Consider the following 20,372-nt stretch of genomic DNA (forward strand, 5'->3'; position numbering starts at 1 on the left):
ACCTCAGTGTCCGGGCAGAACGATGGGGGTAGAGATGCTCCTTCAGGTATACTGGGCCGAGGCCGTTTAGGGCTTTAAAGGTCAGCACCAACACTTTGAAGTTTGCTCGGAAATGTACCGGGAGCCAATGTAGATCCTTTAAGACCAGTGTTATATGGTCCCTGTAGCTGCTCCCAGTCACCAGTCGGGGATGCTGGAAAATGTAATCCAAAAAACAGCTGGAGACCCAAGTTTGGGAAACCTTGGGTTAGACTATAGCTGGTCTTTATTGAGCATTCACTCTGATTTGTTTGCAGAGAGGTTATACAGTGATGAGACAGTTATACGACTATGAGTATTTATGATTATTTGCTTGCTTGGTGCGGTGCTACACAGCACATCTTCTTGCTAATTGCCCATCCCACACTTTTCATTGCGTTTCCCCGTCGTTTCTCTTTTCTCTTTCTCTTTTTTAATATTTTATTTGTTGAATATAAGAACAACATATAATCAAATACAAGCAAATCAAATACAGTGTTCCCCTACCCCCCCCCAAAAAAAACCAGCCCCAACTATGTCCAGGTAATTACATTAGTACTATAATCAACAAAAAAATATTTCTGCAGTTGCTGGTTTAAAAAATTCTTAAAACAATGTTGTAATCCGCTTTGGGAATTGTTGAAATCAAAGGTATAGTGTTTCCAGGAAACAATAATAATTCAGAATTCTCACCGCCTTGTTTTTTGTTTTGTTTTTCTTGCCAGACCATCCATGAGCTCAGATTTCCAGCATTACAGTTTCAGGATGCCAAACATTGGATTTCAGAACCTGCCTCTCAACATATACATTGTGGTCTTTGGCACGGCCATCTTCGTCTTCATCCTGAGCTTACTCTTCTGCTGCTACCTGATCAGGTAAGGACATAGAAGAGCAGCAGCTGGGCAAACGCCGCTCTATTCCAAAGACAGGCTGCCGGGGGACTGTGTGGCCGGGGGGGGGGCGTTGTGTGTGCCATGGTGGCAGAGGCCGGCCGTTCGCCATCCGGAAAGAAGGAGGTTGTGTTCAGCTCGGCAGATGCAAGGAAATGTCTCAGATTCCTGTGTGTGTGGCATGGCTTCTTGACAGGGGGTTCCTTTTAGTCTTCCCCAGTCGAAAGGGCAACAGCAAATCCTGCTGCCTCTAGAGAGACAGGGCCGGCGCGTCCATTAGGCGAACTAGGCAATTGCCTAGGGCGCCAAAATGGAGGGGGTGCTGGCCAGGCTTGGGGGCGGGGCGGGCTAGCAGCAGCTTCTCCGCTGTAGCACAGGTCCTGTAGAGAGAGCAGGTGATTTGTATCTCCCAGCTCCCTGGCTTAGGAGAACTTTTCTCCGAGGTTTCCACACCCCCTTTGATCTACACAGCTCACATTGTGCCGTCCTAATGTTGACAGACTCCAGTTCCCATCGCTCCTGTGCCGTTGGCCAGGCTGACTGAGACTGATGGGATCTGGAGTCCGGGAACATCTGGACCACATTGTCTACCTCTGTTCTAAGGATCCTGGTTCAGAAAAGCAATTTTCCGGTTTTCGAGAGGCTTCTTTTTTTGTGAATGCGTCTTTCCCGGTGCGCAGGGGAAATAGTTTCCATTTGGCGATTCGCGCATGGACCTGCCGTCTCCCTTTCACAGCTGTCGGGATGCGGAAGCGAGATTTTCAAGGAATTTGCTCTTTCTAACACTTCAGGGCTTCCATCTCTCTCTCTCTGCCTCTCATGCGAATAACTTGCATACTTGCGGTTAAGAAATTGTCTGTATTTTTTTCCCTCTCCGCCCACCTCTCCAAAGTGTCTTGCCTGCAAGCTGCTCTCCCAGCAGCACGGTTCAGAGGTTAGTCGATGAAACAGGCTCAACTTGTTAATCTGAACAGAGTGGGGAAAGGCAGCCCTTTTCCAAACCAATTGCCACTTGGGAAGTTTGAGTATTCAGTGGCGCAGACCAAACAGGTTCATGAAGTAGGATATTTGCAGGGTGTGTGTTTAGCTTTAAGAAAGTCTGCATGCCGGCCACCAAAACAGCAGGTTAAGTCCGGCGGGTATTTATTCAACGGGCAACATTCTGGCTCTTGGCGACGGTCGGGAACAAAGGGATTTTATTGTGTGGGATTAGCTCCTATTGTGACACATCTTGCACAAAGATTGGTTTCCTAAGCTATCAGCTCAGCAGTGACAGGCTGTACGTTTTGCGCCCATCCGAGAGAAAGACACTATTTGGCCACCGCTCCAAGCTATAGTTTAGTGTGACGAGAAAGAGTCACACTAACACATGACTTTTTCACACTCCGCCATGTCTCCCTCCCTCCTTCGTGGCCACAAGGAGGAGTTTGTACTTCCATTCTTGTTGAATCGTGGTAGTGTGATACAAACCAGTAAACTGTGGTTGATCCTTTTTTAATAAAAATAAAATAAAATTTATATATGGTTTTTCAAATTAAAATTTTAGATTCACATGTCCAACATACAACATAAAAACAAGATTCCAAGGAATCTCTTGGACTTCCCTCCTCCCCTTTGTGGGTCCTCTTGTTAATCATTTCCTCCTGCATATTTTATAATAATCCAAATCTTTTCTCTCTCCATTGTATCCAAGATTCACCATTAAACTACAAGTGATATTCCAATCCTACTGTTTACAATGGTCTTTAAGATAAGTTATAAATTTTCCCCATTCCTTATTAGAACTTTTCCCCATTACTTATTAGAATTTTGGTCTTCCCGATTTCTGATTCTTCCAGTCATTTTAGCCATTTCGGCATTGTCCATCAACTTGATCTGCCATTCCTCTCTGGTAGGGGCTTCATCTTCTTTCCATCTCTGGGCCACCAGAGATGGCCCAGAAACTGTGGTTGATCTTATCTCGTTTCAAACAAACCATAGTGAACTTGGAATGATGGGCTTTAAAGCTGAGTTGTTTAAAGGAACGACAGGTAACATTTGTTGTAGCCGATTTGAAAAATGTTGTGGCTAATTTGAAAAAGCTTCAGAACTCACCAGAACTCGGTTCTGGCACCTCTTGATACAGGATTGAGAGTAGGCTTAAGAAACCCAACAAACCATGCAAGTATGCGGGAGTCGGGACCTTTTATTTTGTAAAATCCTTCTGTGTTGTCGAACCACATGGGTCTCCTGTAAACATATTATATCCAATTTCTTTTTCTCCAAACTATGGAATACTCTGTGTCTCTTCGGTCTCTGGTTCAATCCCCGAACATTCCATGTCATCAATTTCAGGGCCATCTTCTACTCTACTCCTCCAGACGCCTCTGCTTTCTTGTCTTTTTCTGGGTCTTCTGGATCTTCTGGTCTCGGTGCCCCTGGCAGTGGTAGTACTCCTGGAAGTTGAAAAAAGCGAGCTGGGTCTAATGCTGAACCTTTGAAGTCCTCCAGATGCTTGTCCAGAAATTTTTGTTTCTCAGCCGGGGATCTTATCCTTATCTTCTTCTCTTTGAATGTAAATGCAAGGCCCTCTGGAAATTCCCAACTATAAGAAATTTTCCTTGCTCTTAGCTCCGAAGCCAAATCGTTGTAAAATACTCTTTTATCAAGGAAATATTTGGGGATGTCCTTAAAAATTATGATTTAAACAAATCTTAGTCAGTTGGTTGTGCGGGTTTTTAATTTAGTTAGCGATTCTTCCAGGAAGCTTATAGTGGCGTTCTTGAGTTCTTGCCCTTTTATTCTCACAACAACCTTCCGAGGTAGTTTGCATCTGGCCCAAGGTCACCCATGGAGCTTCATGGCCGAGGGAGGATTTGAACACAGTGCCACCCTAGTGTGTGACACTGTTAACAGCGACGTCCCGCTGGCTCTCGTCAGTTAAAAGTACATGTGAGCAAAAAAAAACCCGATAGTTCTAAAACAAAAGGCATTCTTCCTTTGGTTTTTAGATTTTCCACCGGTTTGTCGCAGGCGTCCTCACCTTAGAAGTGAGTTTTCTTCCCATTTGGAGGGCAGGTTGGTTGGGGGAAGAAGCCTCTTAAAATAGACCTCACTAAGTATAGTTTTCTATTACTATTCCTTTCTTTTTTTTAAAAAAAAAAAGCAATGTAATTAATTGCAGCACCTTTCTAGTTGATGAAAAGGTTTTTAGAACGATTAAGCCAGGGGTCCCCAAACTAAGGCCCAGGGGCCGGATACGGCCCAATCGCCTTCTAAATGCGGCCCGCGGACGGTCCGAGAATCAGCGTGTTTTTTACATGAGTAGAATGTGTCCTTTTATTTCAAATGCATCTCTGGGTTATTTGTGGGGCCTGCCTGGTGTTTTTACATGAGTAGAATGTGTACTTTTCTTTAAAATGCATCTCTGGGTTATTTGTGGGGCCTGCCTGGTGTTTTTACATGAGTAGAATGTGTCCTTTTATTTCAAATGCATCTCTGGGTTATTTGTGGGGCATAGGAATTCGTTCATATTTTTTTTCAAAATATAGTCCGGCCCCCATGCTGAAAAAGGTTGCTGACCCCTGGATTAAGCTAACCAACTAATTGATGTACGCGTTGCCTTGTCAAGTAGAGACATTCAGCATCCAGTTTTCCCTTGAAGAACAGCACTGTTACGAGGTCCTAACTGCTCCACTCAGGGGGTCTTGGGCTGATTTTGAATTTGTGCCGCCACCCCAGTGACGATGCTCTCCTCAAGCTCTGTGACATTCACAACTGCATTTGAGAACACAAAACTATTGGGGTGGGTGGGTTTGTTTTCAGCTCAGATCCAACAAGTCTTTTGTTGTTCCTCTTGCAAGGCCAAAGATGCAGTATCTCTCCGCCCCGCGATGTACATAGATGCCGTTTCTATTTCCCTGTTAAATCTAGTTATTTATACATAATTATGCGCTGTCGCGGCACCAAGGCTCGGCCGACTCCGTCTACAAAGATAGCATTCTGCTCGTTCGTATAGAAAAAGAGCGTCTTTATCTGAAAGCACTGTGCAGATCTCCATTCTTCCTTTTGGGCAGCTGATTTGTCCGTCGATTGCCACCGTGGGTTGTGAATGGGCTTTCTGGAGGCATTGAGGGGAAATGCATGGCACGGACTTCGTGAAATAGCTCCACCACATAAAGTACCGGGAGGCTCGCTTCCTTTTGTCAAAAAACCCCCTGCATTAGAAAGCTAGCACGTCAGCAAGAAGGCTGGACCGGTTGTTTCACACAGAGGAAGATTTTGATATGTAGTCGCTGTGGGTTAAACCACAGAGCCTTGGGCTTGCTGATCAGAAGGTCGGCGGTTCGAATCCCCGCGACGGGGTGAGCTCCCGTTGCTCGGTCCCAGCTCCTGCCCACCTAGCAGTTTGAAAGCACATCAAAGTGCAAGTAGATAAATAGGCACCGCTCCGGCGGGAAGGTAAACGGTGTTTCCATGCGCTGCTCTGGTTCACCAGAAGCGGCTTAGTCATGGTAGCCACATGACCCGGAAGCTGTACGCCGGCTCCCTCGGCCAGTAAAGCAAGATGAGCGCCACAACCCCAGAGTAGTCGGCAACTGGACCTAGGGGTCCCTTTACCTTTAACATGGATTATTCCTCTGTGTCTACTGCAGAGGTGCCATCCTCTGGGGAAACCCAGTCAGATGGGTGGGGTATTATTATTAATTATTATTATCCTATGATGAGCTTGACCTGTGCATGCCCTAAACTATTTTGACTCTAAGCCAGAGCTGTTAACCATGAGTGCCAGCAGGATTTGGGATAATGGAGGCCTCCTTTAACTCAGGGATGGAGAACTTGCAGCCTTCCAGGTGTTGTTTGAAAAAAGCCCAGCTCACATCATCCCTGACCATGGACCACACTGGGTTGTGGCTGATGGGATTCGGAGTCTGGCACATCTGGGATGGCTAAGGGTTATTTCCCCAACCTTATTTCAGCTGGTTCCAAGGAGGAAAATCCCGAGGGGCAGAATCTGTGCTTGGGAATCTCAGGCCCCTGTGATGAGCGCCACTGAGAAAGACAGTGGATTCCTCTTTTGTGTCGAAGCTAGGGCTGAAGCAAAAATGGGTTTTTTAAAAAGAAAAAGAAAAAGAAAACAGAGTTACCAATTTGAACATCAGTCTACATGTGTCTTTTTTCCATTAGTTATTAAAAAAACACAATCGAAACAAGTATTTATAGCAGGAAAAGCAAGTTCCTGGTTTTAAAAATTGTTTGCGGTATTCTTAAGAATTCAAGAGCCCGTGGAATAAGAAGCAGAGAGGATAATTATATCAGGCAGATCTTTCTTTCTTTCTTTCTTTCTTTCTTTCTTTCTTTTTGCCACCTTTACAAGGTGGTAAAGAGAAGGGGCACTGAGCTAGCATTTCCACCCTGGGGTGTTGTGCGTGCGCATATTAGGTGCACAGAAATACACTGCCTCTTTAAACGCACCCCTGTTGCAAACTATCAGGTTCTGGTGAGCTTCCTTTCCTTCCAAACTGTGCTGCCTGTTTGCTTACAAATCTCTGCCTTTGAAAGGGTTGAGCATGCTATTAATGGAGGCAAATCTACAAAAACGTTACTCGTTTTTTTCTTTGCCTTTTTGGATAGCGTTGGCACCTGCAAAGTGTTCCGTTTCCTGCGTACGAGTGGCAGAGTCCAGTAAGCCTTTCACTACTCAGTTTTCATTTGGGCAGGCCAGGCCTAAAAGGGACTGTCTGGTGTGATCTGTTCCCAAGGGTGGTGACTCTGATGTCCTGTTAAAGTCATGGAACTGTAGAGTCGGAAGGGACCCCAAGGGTCATCCAGTCCAACCCTCGTCAATGCAAGAATTGTTGTTCCATTCTGTGTTTTTTTATCTACCTTCTTCATATTCAGTATTTTATTTTATTTTCTAGGCTTCGACACCAAGCCCACAAAGAGCTTTATGCCTACAAACAGGTAAGCTTTTCTTTCTCTTTGTCCCCTGCTCCCGATGTCACTACCACCGGTCACCCTGACAAATTTCAATCAGGGCATAGTTGAAAAGCTTCTCTGAGCTTTCACTTGCAGCTAAAAGGCAAAATTGTTTTCAGGCTGCAAGTGAGCAAAACGTCTCAGGTGCTGCTCTCAGCCCTTTGCAGACAAAGAAGCAATAAGATTTGACCCCTGCCCCAGGGAGCTTCCAAATTAGAATTCACCACCATGGGGGGGGGACCCAATGATGGCAGGGCTAACTAGGAGCGACTCTGACACGCCCGTACCCGATTTATCCTTTCCTGCCCAAAGCACAAACTGTAGCCGAGGTTTGTTCTGTAAACTGTGGTTTGACCTAAAGCAAGAGCCTGAGTTTGGACGCAACTCTTAGGCCAAACCATGGTTAGGCCGAGGAGCTGCCATCTTGTCTCTGGGGACCTGGGGTTGTATCCAGTGATGACGTCCTTTTAACGTAATAATTTCCATTTCTGCAGGGGAATTTCCTCTCCACCTCCTCCCCCCATCCTCCTTTTCCCCAGCCAACTCAATTTTCATCTGGAGTGTTTGGGACAACCCCAGATCAGAACAGTGTGCCTTCCAGGGAGTAGGGCTGGGCGATATATTGATACACCATCCAATAACGGTTTCTAGACCACATCGCGATAACCGTTTCAAAAGAATTGACCTGGCAATGCATCGCAAATCTGTGTGTGTGTGTGTGTCCTTTCTGACATCGTAATATGTTGGGGTTTAGCTGGCAATACATTACGATGTTGGAAAGCAGATATCATCCAGCCCTGTCGGGGAGGGAGAGAAGATGGGGAAGTCTTTCTGTGAACGGAACAACTCTGCTGAACACAAGCTCCGCACTTCAGCTCCTTGATGTCCATCCACGGTTGCTTTAGGGCTCTTCCACACTTCCACTCATCCCATGCCTAGAAAGCATAGGGGCAAGTGGTTTTTTGTTTGCCTTGCCACTTTCCCCAGGAAAACCCGCTCTTGAACACTGAATCGGAGTAAATATTAGTTCATGGAAAGCCCAATTAATGTTTGCTCCAATTCAGCGTCCAAGAGAAGGTTTTTCTGGAGAGAGAGAGAGAGAGAGAGAGAGAGAGAGAGAGGAGGGTTTTTGTAAAATATGCAGGGATTTGTGATATGTAAAATGAACCATGGAAAAAGAAGAAGGGAAGTCATTGGTATCTTAAGGATGTAAAATGAGTATTTGAAATTCTAAAACAGAAAATTTAATAAAAAATGTGTGTGCGTGTGTGTGTGTTGAGGTATATCTAGCAGTTGCACAAGCTTCAGTCACAGGGCTTTGGAATTACTCCTGAGCAAAACATGCCTAGAATTACACTACACCTTCTCTTTCATGAACCAGACAGGGAACCAGACAGAGGGCCTTCTCGGTAGTGGCACCCGCCCTGTGGAATGCCCTCCCATCTAGATGTCAAAGAGAACTACCAGACTTTTAGAAGACATCTTAAGGCAGCCCTGTTTAGGGAAGCTTTTAATATCTGATGAATTATTGTATTTTAACATTGTGTTGGAAGCCGCCCAGAGTGGCTGGGGAGGCCCAGCCAGATGGGTGGGGTATAAATAACAAATTATTATTATATTATTATTATTATGATCTCATGGAGGCAGTGCTTTTTTCTTAAAGAAATATGTTTAGGGGTACTCTCATTTTGACTCAAGAAAATCACCATTTTATAGTTCAAATCAGGGAAAATAAATACTTTAAATGAAGAAGAAGAGGAGGAGGAGGAGGAGGAGTTTGGATTTGATATCCCGCTTTATCAGTACCCTAAAGAGTCTCAAAGCGGCTCACAATCTCCTTTCCCTTCCTCCCCCACAACAAACACTCTGTGAGGTGAGTGGGGCTGAGAGACTTCAGAGAAGTGTGACTAGCCCAAGGTCACCCAGCAGCTGCATGTGGAAGAGCAGAGACGCGAATCCGGTTCACCAGATTACAAGTCCACCGCTCTTAAACACTACACCACACTGGCTCAAAAGTACAAAGATTCACAAAAATGTTTAGGGGTATACGTACCCCTGTGTAACCACCACCACCACCCCAGAAAAAAGCACTGCATGGAGGCCATTCAATGCATTAAACTCTTTCCCCCCCCTTCTGTTTCTATAACTTGATATGTTTGTGGGGCCCTTCTTAAGCCGGCCCAGTGGGGCAGATGTCATTCTGGGGCTGCTTTTCAACCTTTGCAAGACAAGGCTTTGGGAGCAAAGGTCTGCTGTGTTGTCCGGCTTGTGTGCACCTTACAAGAATTCAACCCGTTTTGCAATGTTTGTTTTTGTTGGGGGGGGGGGGGTTTGCACAAGTACAGGCACCTCTGTTTTCTAACACACACACACCCCCCTCTCTCTTTCCCCTTGCAGGTTATTCTAAAGGAAAAAGTCAAAGAACTCAACCTACATGAGGTAAGCTGGCTTTGTCCCCCACAAAGAAAATCAAATTGCTGTGGAAACAAGAAGAACTGATTTTAAGGTTGGGGGGGGGGATGAGAAATCAAGAGAAACTGAAATGGACAGATTTGCCCTTCACTAGCCACCAGGCAGATCTATACCTCAGCCCCCGTTTGCCTTAATCTTGATTCCATCCCTCCAAGAAACTCTGGGAACTGTGAGAGATTGGCTGTCTCCCATCCAAGAAGAATTCTAAACAACCACCCCAAAGTCCAGCTTCCGTGATATATTGGGGGGGGGGGCGCATTGAAGAGGAGTCGTTGCAGTTAAATAGATATAGAGTCAACTTTATTAATAACAATATTTGGTTAAGAACATTTCAGTTACATCATACTGAACAATGTAGAATAATTTAAACCTTTGTTTTGCGTTGGTTGTAAAGTGAAAAGTATAAAGAAAAATTTAAACAAGAAAGAAAAGAAATGATTTCAGTTATAGAAACTAAAGTGGAAAGACAGAAAAGTGCAAATGTGTGTGTTTGTATACACACACACACACACACACACACACACACACAGGTGAAACTCAAAAAATTAGAATATCATGGAAAAGTCCATTTATGTAAGCAATTGTTTTCATTAGCTACTGGAGTTTAATATATGAGACAGACTCGTGACATGCAAAGCGAGATATGTCAAGCCTTTATTTGTTATAATTGTGATGATTATGGCATACAGCTGATGAAAACCCCAAAGCTGAAATTGTTAATTTGGGGTTCTCATCAGCTGTACGCCATAATCATCACAATTATAACAAATAAAGGCTTGACATATCTCGCTTTGCATGTCACGAGTCTGTCTCATATATTAGTTTCACCTTTTAAGTTGAATTTTTGAAAGAAATGAACCTTTCCACGATATTCTAATTTTTTGAGTTTCATATTTCACTGTCTCCTGCAGTTTGGCCAAACTCATGCCAGTCGCTTCGAGAACACTGTCCAACCATCTCATCCTCTGTCGTCCCCTTCTCCTTGTGCCCTCAATATTTCCCAACATCAGGGTCTTTTCCAAGGAGTCTTTTCTTCTCATGAGGTGGCCAAAGTACTGGAGCCTCAGCTTCAGGATCTGTCCTTCCAGTGAGCACTCAGGGCTGATTTCCTTCAGAATGGATAAGTTTGATCTTCTTGCAGTCCATGGGACTCTCAAAAGTCTCCTCCAGCACCATAATTCAAAAGCATCAATTCTTTAGCGATCAGCCTTCTTTATAGTCCTGCTCTCACTTCCACCATCTGCAGTGATCATGGAACCCAATATATATTATATAGTACACTAAATATACAGACTTACCTTGGCTCCAGAATGCCTTGGGAGTCGAACGTTTCAGCTACCGAACGATCGAAAACCGGAAGTGAGTGTTCCGGTCTTCAATCGTTTTTTTGGGAAGCCGAACGTCCGCCGCGCCTTCCACTATTGTTTCTGGCGCGCCTGCACAACTGGAAACCAATCGGAAGCCGCGCCTTGGTTTCCGAACATTTTGGAAGTCAAACAAAATTCCGGAACGGATTCCGTTCGACTTCCGGGGTACGACTGTAATCAGAAACAACTTAGTGCCAACAAAGACATGAAACCCATCTAATTTTCAGAACTCTGTCACATAAGCTGTGCTCTTTCTTCCCTTGTGAATAATGTAGAGCCTTCTCCAGAAATAAGTCAGGGGCTCTCTTTTCCATCCAGAGAAGAGCCTTGTGAAATCCGGAATCTTGCCTCCTCCCTTTGCCGGTGAAATAAAGAATCACTTGTTTCACCTTGCCTTCGACCTTTTCCTGAGCTCAGCAAGGATGTTTTCAATCTCTTGTAACTCTTGAAATCTGGCAAGGTGGGAAGAGACATCGAGCCGAGGAGGGAAAGAGAAGTCGAAAGCCTCCTCAATTAGTGTGGCGCCATCAGCGCTGACAGAATAAGTTACGGGGGCTCTAAATTTAAATTTTGGAGGGAAGTGGGGAGTGTGCTGGGCCCCCCTGGTATACGTGCTCAGAAGGCTGGACTTTCAGCAGCACAAACCTGATACCATTATCGCTCTGCTCGGAGGAAATAAAATCCAAAAAAGAAAAAAGAAAGTTTGGTTATGCAACTGGGCTGCCCCTGCCAGTTGCCATGCAGCCGGAGAGGTTATTTTTATAGGCTATAAATCCTTACTGCTGGGTGGAGTGTCCCAGCAGGCCTTAGAGGAGGCTGGAAAGTTCTGTACCTTTCTCAAAAGAATTGGCTCTGACTTCAGGCACATTTCCCTCCAGTCCTTTTCGTAGAATTGCAAGAGTTGGAAGGGGACCCCTAAAGGTCCTCTAGTCCAACCCCCTCCCTGCAATGCAGGAATCTCAGATAATTGGAGACAAAGGCGTTTTTTTCTGAACTGGGATTGTTCTCATTTCTGGTAAATTTCAGCTTGAATAAATCAGGACAGTCCAGGAGCCAGCACAGTTGTGGGTGCCATCAAAAGTATTTCACTTATTTTAATTTTACCAAAATTATCTCCCACACAGTCCCCGGTGTCCTTACCTTTTAATCCAATCAAAAACATTCTTTGCTTTGTAGCATCAAAACTCTTCTTCCGGTGCAGCGATAGCAGTTGAAACACATATTTTTAAGAACATAAGAAGAGCTTTCAGGATCAGGCCAGTGGCTCATCTTGTCCAGCATCCTGTTCTCAAAGTGGGGGAACAGTTGTCTGTGGGAAACCAGAAATTGGGATTCGAACACGAGAGCAACTCTCTCCTCCTGCGGTTTCCAGCAACTGGGACTCAGAAGCATTGTTGCCTCCAACTGGCAAATATATTTACGGTATATTAGCTGCAGCCAGTAGGACTGTTTCCCGTGCACATAACATTGTTTTCTTCTTTTGAAATCTATCTGAGTCCATCATCCTTGGATAGCTCAGTTGGCTAGAGCATGCTGCTGATAATACCAAGGTTAGAATCATTGAATTGTAGAGCTGGAAGGGACTCTGAGGATAATCTAGTCCAACCCCCTTCAGTGCAGGAATTTGCGTTGTTGTTGTTGTTGTTGTTTGTTGTTATTCCCCACCTATCTGGCTGGGTTGCCATTGTAGGGGCTTGCACTACATCAGGGGTCGTCAAGGTTTACCGGCCATGGGCCGGATCACTTCCACTGAGATTGTCTGTGGGCCGCACTGGCACAGCGCGATGCCGAAAACCACGTCTGCGCATGCCCAGACGCCAAAAACGCGCCTGCGCAGAAGCAATTTTCGGCGTCTGGACATGCGTAGGCGTGGTTCCTGGTATCTGTGTGTGCGCAGATCCCATTTCTGGCACCACTTGGCGAGTCCCTGCGCTGCGCTGGCCCAAACAGGGGGGGGGGTTTGATATGGGCCACTTGGCCCGGGCCTCCAATTCCTTTTCCCTATGTATTTTTAGAAAGCACTATTGTATATGAAAATGTGAAAATTATTGATATACTTACTTATTTATAAGACTTTGGAGATCCCCAGGGTAAAAAAAAGGGGGGGCACATTATCTACCTGGCCCGGACCTCTGCCTGGCTCTGCAAGGGCCTGCGCTGCACTGGTTTAGCGTAGCGCGCAGGAGACTTGCCAAGCGGGCAGCTCGTGGGCCAGTAAAACAGTCTTCATGGGCTGCATACGGCCCATGGGCCGCAGGTTGCTGACCCCTGGACTAGATGGTCCTCAGGTCCCTTCCAATTCTATGGTTCAGAATGCAAAATGTCCCCACCCACCCGGTCTAACTGAACTTTCTTCTTCCTCCCCTTGTTCCTCCCCCCGCCCCCTTCCAGATCTGTGCTGTTTGTTTGGAGGAGTTCAAGCCCAAAGATGAGCTGGGAATCTGTCCGTGCAAACACGCCTTCCACAGAAAGTAAGTGCACAAAAAGGTTCGGGGGAGAATTGTTTGCAAAGGCCTCCGGCCTCTCTTGGAAACCCCTGGGGCTGTGAGCAGCCTGTAAATTTGGGGGGAGGGGGAGGGAGCATCTCTGCAGATGGACCTCGGCCGTGAGGATGGTGCCTCCTTATTTCCCTCGAGGGTTGTACCCACAATCTAAGAACCGGGTCCCGTAACGGGTCCTGTAACAGAGTAGAAAGCATTCCCTGTGATTCCAGGCCATGGGGACATCCATTAGGAGCATCCGTTGTCATGTACGATAAACAGAGCCAGACCCCATCTGCGCTGCCCGCAAAAAGTGCCAAGCTCATTCCCCTGGCAACGCCAGTTCGGAGGATTGTGGATGGCAGATCTCAGAAAGAAAGCCAACCAAGCCAAGAGACTGGCAGTCTGATGCAGTATAAGGCAGTTTCAAATGCAAGCAGGGTGGGTTTATGTTTATTAAATTTATTAGGTGAAACAAAATAGAAAATTCTTTCTAGTAGACCAACTGAGTTTGTTCTTGGTATGAGCTTTCGTGTGCATGCACACTTCTTCAGATACACTGAAACAGAAGTCACCAGATCCTTAAATATAGTGAGGGAGTGGGGAGGGGTATTACTCAGAAGGGTGGTGGGAATGGGTGATCAGCTGATAGGTGTGGAAAACCTGTTGGCGACTCCTAAGGGCTGCAATTAGTCTTGCAGGGAAAGGCAAGGGGTGAGATGGCTAAAGATAGCTTTGTTATGTATAATGAGATAAGAATCCAAATTTATTAGGGTTTTTCTTTGTGCCACAGGCAACTCAAAGCGACTTACGAAAAAAGATCTTTGCCCATTAAAAGTCAAAGGCTTGGTTTAAAAGGAATGTATTCGCCTGGCACCTGAAAATACAGGCGAAACTCGAAAAATTAGAATACCGTGGAAAAGTCCATTTATGTAAGCAATTGTTTTCATTAGCTACTGGAGTTTAATATATGAGATCGACTCATGACATGCAAAGCGAGATAGGTCAAGCCTTTGCTTGTTATAATTGTGATGATTATGGCCTACAGCCGATGAAAACCCCAAGGTTGAAATTGTTAATTTGGGGTTCTCATCAGCTGTACGCCATAATCACCACAATTATAACAAATAAAGGCTTGACATATCTCACTTTGCATGTCATGAGTCTATCTCATATATTAGTTTCACCTTTTAAGTTGAATTTCAAGAGCAACTCTCTCCTCCTGTGATTTCCAGCAACTGGCGTTCAGAATATTATTATTATTATTATTATTATTATTATTATTATTATTATTATTATTTACTTATACCCCACCCATCTGGCTGGGATTCCCCAGCCACTCTGGCCAGCTCCCAACAGAATATTTGAATATTAAAAACACAATAAAACATCAAACATTAAAAACTTCCCTAAACAGGGCTGCCTTCAGATGTCTTCTAAAAGTCAGATAATTGTTTATTTCCTTGACATCTGATGGGAGGGCGTTCCACAGGGTGGGCGCCGCTACCAAGAAGGCCCTGTGCCTGGTTCCATTAAACCTCACTTCTCGCAGTGAGGGAACCGACAGAAGGCCCTCGGCGCTGGATCTCAGTGTCCGGGCTGAATGATGGGGGTGGAGACGCTCCTTCAGGTATACAGGACCGAGGCCGTTTAGGGCTTTCCAGGTCAGCACCCACACTTTGAATTGTGCTCGGAAACGTACTGGGAGCCAATGTAGATCCTCAGGACTGGTGTTATGTGGTCCCGGCGGCCACTCCCAGTCACCAGTCTAGCTGCCGCATTCTGGATTAATTGCAGTTTCCGGGTCACCTTCAAAGGTAGCCCCACATAGAGCACATTGCAGTTGTCCAAGCGGGAGATAACCAGAGCATGCACCACTCTGGCCAGACAGTCCGCGGGCAGGGAGGGTCTCATCCTGCATACCAGATGGATCTTGTAGACTGCTGCCCTGGACACAGAATTGACTTGTGCCTCCATGGACAGCTGTGAGTCCAAAATGACTCCCAGGCTGCGCACCTGGTCCTTCAGGGGCACAGTTACCCCATTCTGCTGCCTCTAAATGGCAGAGCACAGCCATCGTGGGTAGTAGCCCTTCTCTATGAGGATCCTCCTTTGCTGGGGAGGAGATCCTTTGAGAAATGATGCTCCCCACCAGGAATACCCTCCCTAAGGGGGCTTGTACGGCCCCAGGCGAAGGAAATCCTTTTTTATTTTCCATTGCCTTTTAAAACCTTGTTTGATGCTGTGGCTCTCTCTCCCTTCCACCCCATTATCTGCAATTTTATCCTTTTACTTGAGATCTTATTGTTTTAATTGTGTTAATGCTTCCTTGGCCACCCTGGGAGCAGCAGGACTGGGAAAGGGGGCTGTAATTACTCTAAAATGAAATAACAAGCCTTTCATTGATCTGCCCTCCAGTTTTGCACATGGCCAAGCAATGGGCAGCTGCCTGTCAGGAGCTCCCGAGGAGCAACCATGCTCCCAGATAAATTCCCATAGAATTGTAGAGTTGCAAGGGGACCCCCCAGGTCATCTAGTCCAACCCCCTGCCATGCAGGAAGCTCAGCTAAAGAATCCTTGACCTATGTCCGTCCTATGGCTCCCCTCCTTTTTTACTACGGGCTTGGCCACACTTCTTTTGGGTCTGAGATTTCACCTGCTTGTCCAGTGACATCTAGGCAATGGGTCTGAGTAGTTGCTGTTTTGTTCTTCTGCTTTCCCTGGGAAAACACACAGTTTAGACTCAAATCAGAGCAAACGTCAGTCAGGTTTTCTGTAGTTTTCCCTTTATTAAGATCTCTTTCATGTTGCCGTTCAAACTTACATTAGACCAGCAGAGGCAAATCAAGCCTGTGGGGCTCAGGGGCCCAGTTGTGCCACACACACACCCCTTGAGTGTTTCCTCAGCCTCCTCTCCTCTCCCCTCTCCTTGGCAGTCCTCCAGGCAACCACTGCTGCCGCCCCCTGGTCTCTGAGCTGCCCCCAAAGAGAGGTGCCTCCTCACACTGCCCCATAGGGGCCAGGGACTTGTCTGTCCATTCCCAACAGCAAGTGCTGGCAGACTGGTTGGCTGGGCTCCCTCGCCCACTTGCATGCTTACTCTGAGGCCACCTCAGCTCCTGGCAACCAGCACCCCCTGGCCAGCCCCAGAGGCACCATTCACTCGCAGAGCTTGTAGCCAGGGCTGCTGCAACAAACAGCCACACAAGCCTTTGGGCAGCAGAGATGCGAGAGGGCATCAGAGGAGGGAGGGAAGGAAAGAAAGAGGGACAGAGACCAGTGTTGCCCGCCGCACCCCTGACCATTACTCAAGGCCCCCCAGGTTGCTGCGGCATACTGGTTGAAAACCACTGCTTGTGGTGTAGTGGTTAAGACTGGTAGACTTGTAATCTGGTGAACCGGGTTCGCGTCTCCACTCCTCCAGCTGCTGGGTGACCTTGGGCTAGTCCAGGCATAGGCAACCTTCGGCTCTCCAGATGTTTTGGCCTACAACTCCCATGATCCCTAGCTAACAGGACCAGTGGTCAGGGATGATGGGAATTGTAGTCCGAAACATCTGGAGAGCCGAAGGTTGCTGACCCCTGGGCTAGTCACACTTCTCTGAAGTCTCTCAGCCCCACTCACCTCACAGGTATCTGAAGAAGTGTGCATGCACACGAAAGCTCATACCAAGAACAAACTTAGTTGGTTTCCAAGGTGCTACTGGAAGGAATTTTATCAGTTTTAACTGATTTTAAACACAGAGTGTTTGTTGTCGGGGAGGAAGGGAAAGGAGAATGTGAGCCGCTTTGAGACTCCTTTGGGTAGTGATAAAGCGGGATATCAAATCCAAACTCCTCTTATTATTATTATTTGGGTTACTATATTCCTAGTTTGAAGGCTACCAATACTGAAAGGGGCTGCTCCCCCCCCCCCCCCCACAGGTGCCTCATCAAATGGTTGGAGGTGCGCAAAGTGTGCCCGCTCTGCAACATGGCCGTCCTGCAGCTGGCGCAACTCCACAGCAAGCCGGACGCCCACGGACTCCCCCAGGAGCCCCTCCCCGGGGCAGCCAACATCGTATAGCTCCCCGCGAACCTCTCTCGGGCGCAGCCTGCCGCCCAGAGACGTCCCGCTCTCTGAACCTGCTGCTTACGGCCTCGGGGCCTCCGCCGGGACTGCTTCCACCTCACGAGGAGCTCCCAGGACACACTTGAAGGAGGGGGAAGGCGCGGGTGCTTGGACCGCAGGAACATCCTCAGCACCAAGACCACCGCCGGTGCAACAAGAAGAGGCCTTTCCGGGCTCGGCCTTTTCCTTTCTTCCTTCCGACCCCCTTTTTCTTTCCGTAAGAGCACTTTACGAAGGACACGTGCAGGTCCGGCGCCTGCATTTGGACTGAGCCTGCACACATGCCGGAGCGAGGGGTGTGAGATCGGAGCGCACCCCCTGCGTTCCTTTTTTTGCGGTCGGAATGGGAACCGTGTGCCCCGAGATTCTGCCGCTCGGCGGTTACCTCATACCGAATTGCCTGTGGCTTCCAGAACAGAACAAGGCAAGGGCCTGGCATGGTTGCAGAACGATCCACAGCAGCGGCCCGTGTGACTCTCTCGTTCGCTGTGGGACGGAGAGCGGGAGCAGAGCCCAGCTCTCCAGAGGAAGAGTGGGTGCCCAGAGGCCTAGCGGCAACGCACAGAAGATTTATTTGGTTACCCAGTCAGTCAGGCCCAACGTCCACCAGTGTCCTGCTAGGCACTTGAGATCCACACTGGCTTGATTCCTGCCTCAGAAAATGATTCCTTAAGTGCCCCGGGAGGGAGGCGGGGGGAAGCAAACCACGTAGATTCCTGCCACGTTAATGGACAACTCCGAAGCCAAGGAAATGGCTAGGCCCCACGGAAGAGGCAGCTTAGCAGCCTTTTGGATTCGGCAACAGGGGAGCGTCCCTTTTTTAAATCCCACAATGCGGCAAATCCCTTTTTTTAACCTGGTTTGATTGCAGAAGGGCATTTGCATGCGTAGAAGCTAGACCCGGTTGGAATTTAAAACAAAAATGACAACCGTCACGAACCCTGGAATCTGCAAGCATCTTAGCAGCTTTGCGTAGAGTTGAGCGCAGACTTTTGGCGGGGGGAGGGATTCATCTGCAAAAGAGGCCTAGTAGATCAGACCAAAGACCCTTCTAGTTCAGTTTCCAGCATCCCACAGCAGCCAGCCAGGTGCCCCTGGGGAGCCGTAAAGGGCGATAAGCCTCTCTCCCATTGCAGTTCGTGAGCAACTGGGGAGCCTCTGTGGGCCTCCTGCTTCTCAAACCGGAGGGTCTCCCATCATGACCAGTAGCCATTGATGAGTCTCCGTTTTCCAACGGGTGTTTCAATTCCATCAGCCCAAATCTAAACTTTGTCAACCGCTAAGGCACCGAGCAAATATAGTTCGACGTACCCGAACGTAGAGAATTCATTGGATTTGTTCAAAAATAATTGTTTTCGGTTCCACTAGATAACCGGTCAGGGCAGGTTGGAGTCCAATTCATGTTCCGTTATCGATTTGTGAAAATATTATTATTTTTTGGCCAGAGAAAGTTCTGACGGTGGAGAGGTCCATTTCCAAGATTACCTGCGCAGGTTATTTCGGGGTCTGCTAAGGAGGCAGGATGCTATCCCCAAAGTCCCTTTTGGGCAGCGTGTTTAGTTTCTGTGTCGGCACTTGTTCAAAAGACACAGGGAAGGGATTTTGCAGTATTACGTTGTACAGCGTGAGGTTCCCTTTTTGCTAAAAATAAAACAAAATGGCACAGACTGTTCTTCCCAGTCCTTCCATAATAGGGGCAAATTTCCAATAGCCGGTTATTAGTATGGCGTGACTTTCAGTAGCCATTTACTGTTTTTGTCCATCCGGGTTCAGCCTGATCTCTTCCTGCCCCATCTGCCACGGTCTTCTTTTTCTAAATAGCGTGTGACTCGAGAGAGAGTTTATGAACCTTAGAAGTCCTCCTGGAGGAGACATTTGTACACTAAAATAAATAAATAAAATTCTGCAGCAGAATTTTTTTTTTTTTTAAGAGAAAAGACACAAAGAAAACATGCTGGGTTTTTATTTTGTAAACTATATTTTTGTATATTTAATTGCTGTTTTAAAATTCTAATGCATCTTTTTTGCTAATCGCTATTCTTAAATGCGGGGAGGGTGGGGGGGAGGAGAACGTGTGCATGTGATTTGACTTGAACTGTAAATAAAGGCAGATTTTGGAAGTAACAGCAGAGTGGTGGAATCTGTGGCTGCTAATCTATATATCCGTTTGGAAAGTCAAAACCAGCTTTGGGTAATCTCTTAAGGGATAATCTGAACTATGGGGGCAGAGGATAATGCATGCTAAGACATGGAGGGGGGGAGTGTTTGCCGTTTACTTTGGAAAAAACAAACTCAGCAACAACAAATGGGATAGAGGAAACCTGAGGAGAACACATGCAGATAGCAGTTTTCTCAAACCTCCGTAGCTCTTTTCTGTAAGAGCTCTGGTTTCCGTATATTGAAATGAGTTCACCAAGGAGCCATGAAACGTTCATGAACATCCTTAGCTGCCTGGAAGTTTGGAAAAGGAGCTTATTGCAGGAGTGGAGTATACATTTTGTGGGAAGGGGTGCAGTAGGCAACATTACCATAAATGTTTGCCCATTGTCAGGAGTGAGCAGGCAGTAAATCACACCATGAAAGTTGGGACTTAACTTTTCATTCGCAAGAGCACGATCTGCGCAGACTTGGATGACTGTCAGGCCTAATGAGCAGAGCACTTCATCCCCAGTAGGTCTTGCCCCATGGGTCAGTTGCCAAGGCTGAAAATCCCCACCCCTCCACAGCCGTCTAAGTCCCCTCCTCTCCAGGGCTTTCCCCAAGCCATCGGAGACTGTGCCTGTGTGCAGCCAGCCTCTTCTCCGCTCTTTTCATGCCTCTTCTGGTTCTGGTTCATGGGGGGAGGAACTGTTCTCAGCAGGAAGGGGAGATACCTGTGACTGCCTCTGGGCCTTCCTCTCCTTCAGCTTCTGCCTCTGATTCTGGCCTTCTCTTTGCCACAGACTCTCCCCGCTCACTAAGTCCTGTTACCTATTCAGCTTCCGACACCTCCTATTACCTATTCAGCTTCCGACACCTCCTCTTCCTGTTACCTATTCAGCTTCCGACACCTCCTCTTCCCAGTCTTCTCCCTCTGA

At 47.0% G+C, this 20,372-nt stretch overlaps 1 protein-coding gene across 4 annotated transcripts in view; it reads left to right on the forward strand.

Moving 5' to 3' along the window:
• The window catches only part of RNF24 (ring finger protein 24), an 85,026-nt gene extending 65,790 nt beyond the window's left edge, over positions 1-19,236 (forward strand). For all 4 annotated transcript variants that reach the window (XM_033160966.1, XM_033160964.1, XM_033160963.1 and 1 more), the window contains exons 2-6: positions 744-893; positions 6,809-6,851; positions 9,264-9,305; positions 13,097-13,176; positions 17,109-19,236. In XM_033160966.1, coding sequence (XP_033016857.1) covers positions 751-893; positions 6,809-6,851; positions 9,264-9,305; positions 13,097-13,176; positions 17,109-17,250 — 450 coding nt within the window. In that variant the 5' untranslated portion in view covers positions 744-750 and the 3' untranslated portion in view covers positions 17,251-19,236. The remainder of the gene's footprint in view (positions 1-743; positions 894-6,808; positions 6,852-9,263; positions 9,306-13,096; positions 13,177-17,108) is intronic.
• The last annotated feature ends 1,136 nt before the right edge of the window (positions 19,237-20,372 follow it).

The sequence above is a fragment of the Lacerta agilis genome, chromosome 9 (genome assembly GCF_009819535.1).
Source record: "Lacerta agilis isolate rLacAgi1 chromosome 9, rLacAgi1.pri, whole genome shotgun sequence".
Taxonomy (NCBI): Eukaryota; Metazoa; Chordata; class Lepidosauria; order Squamata; family Lacertidae; genus Lacerta; species Lacerta agilis.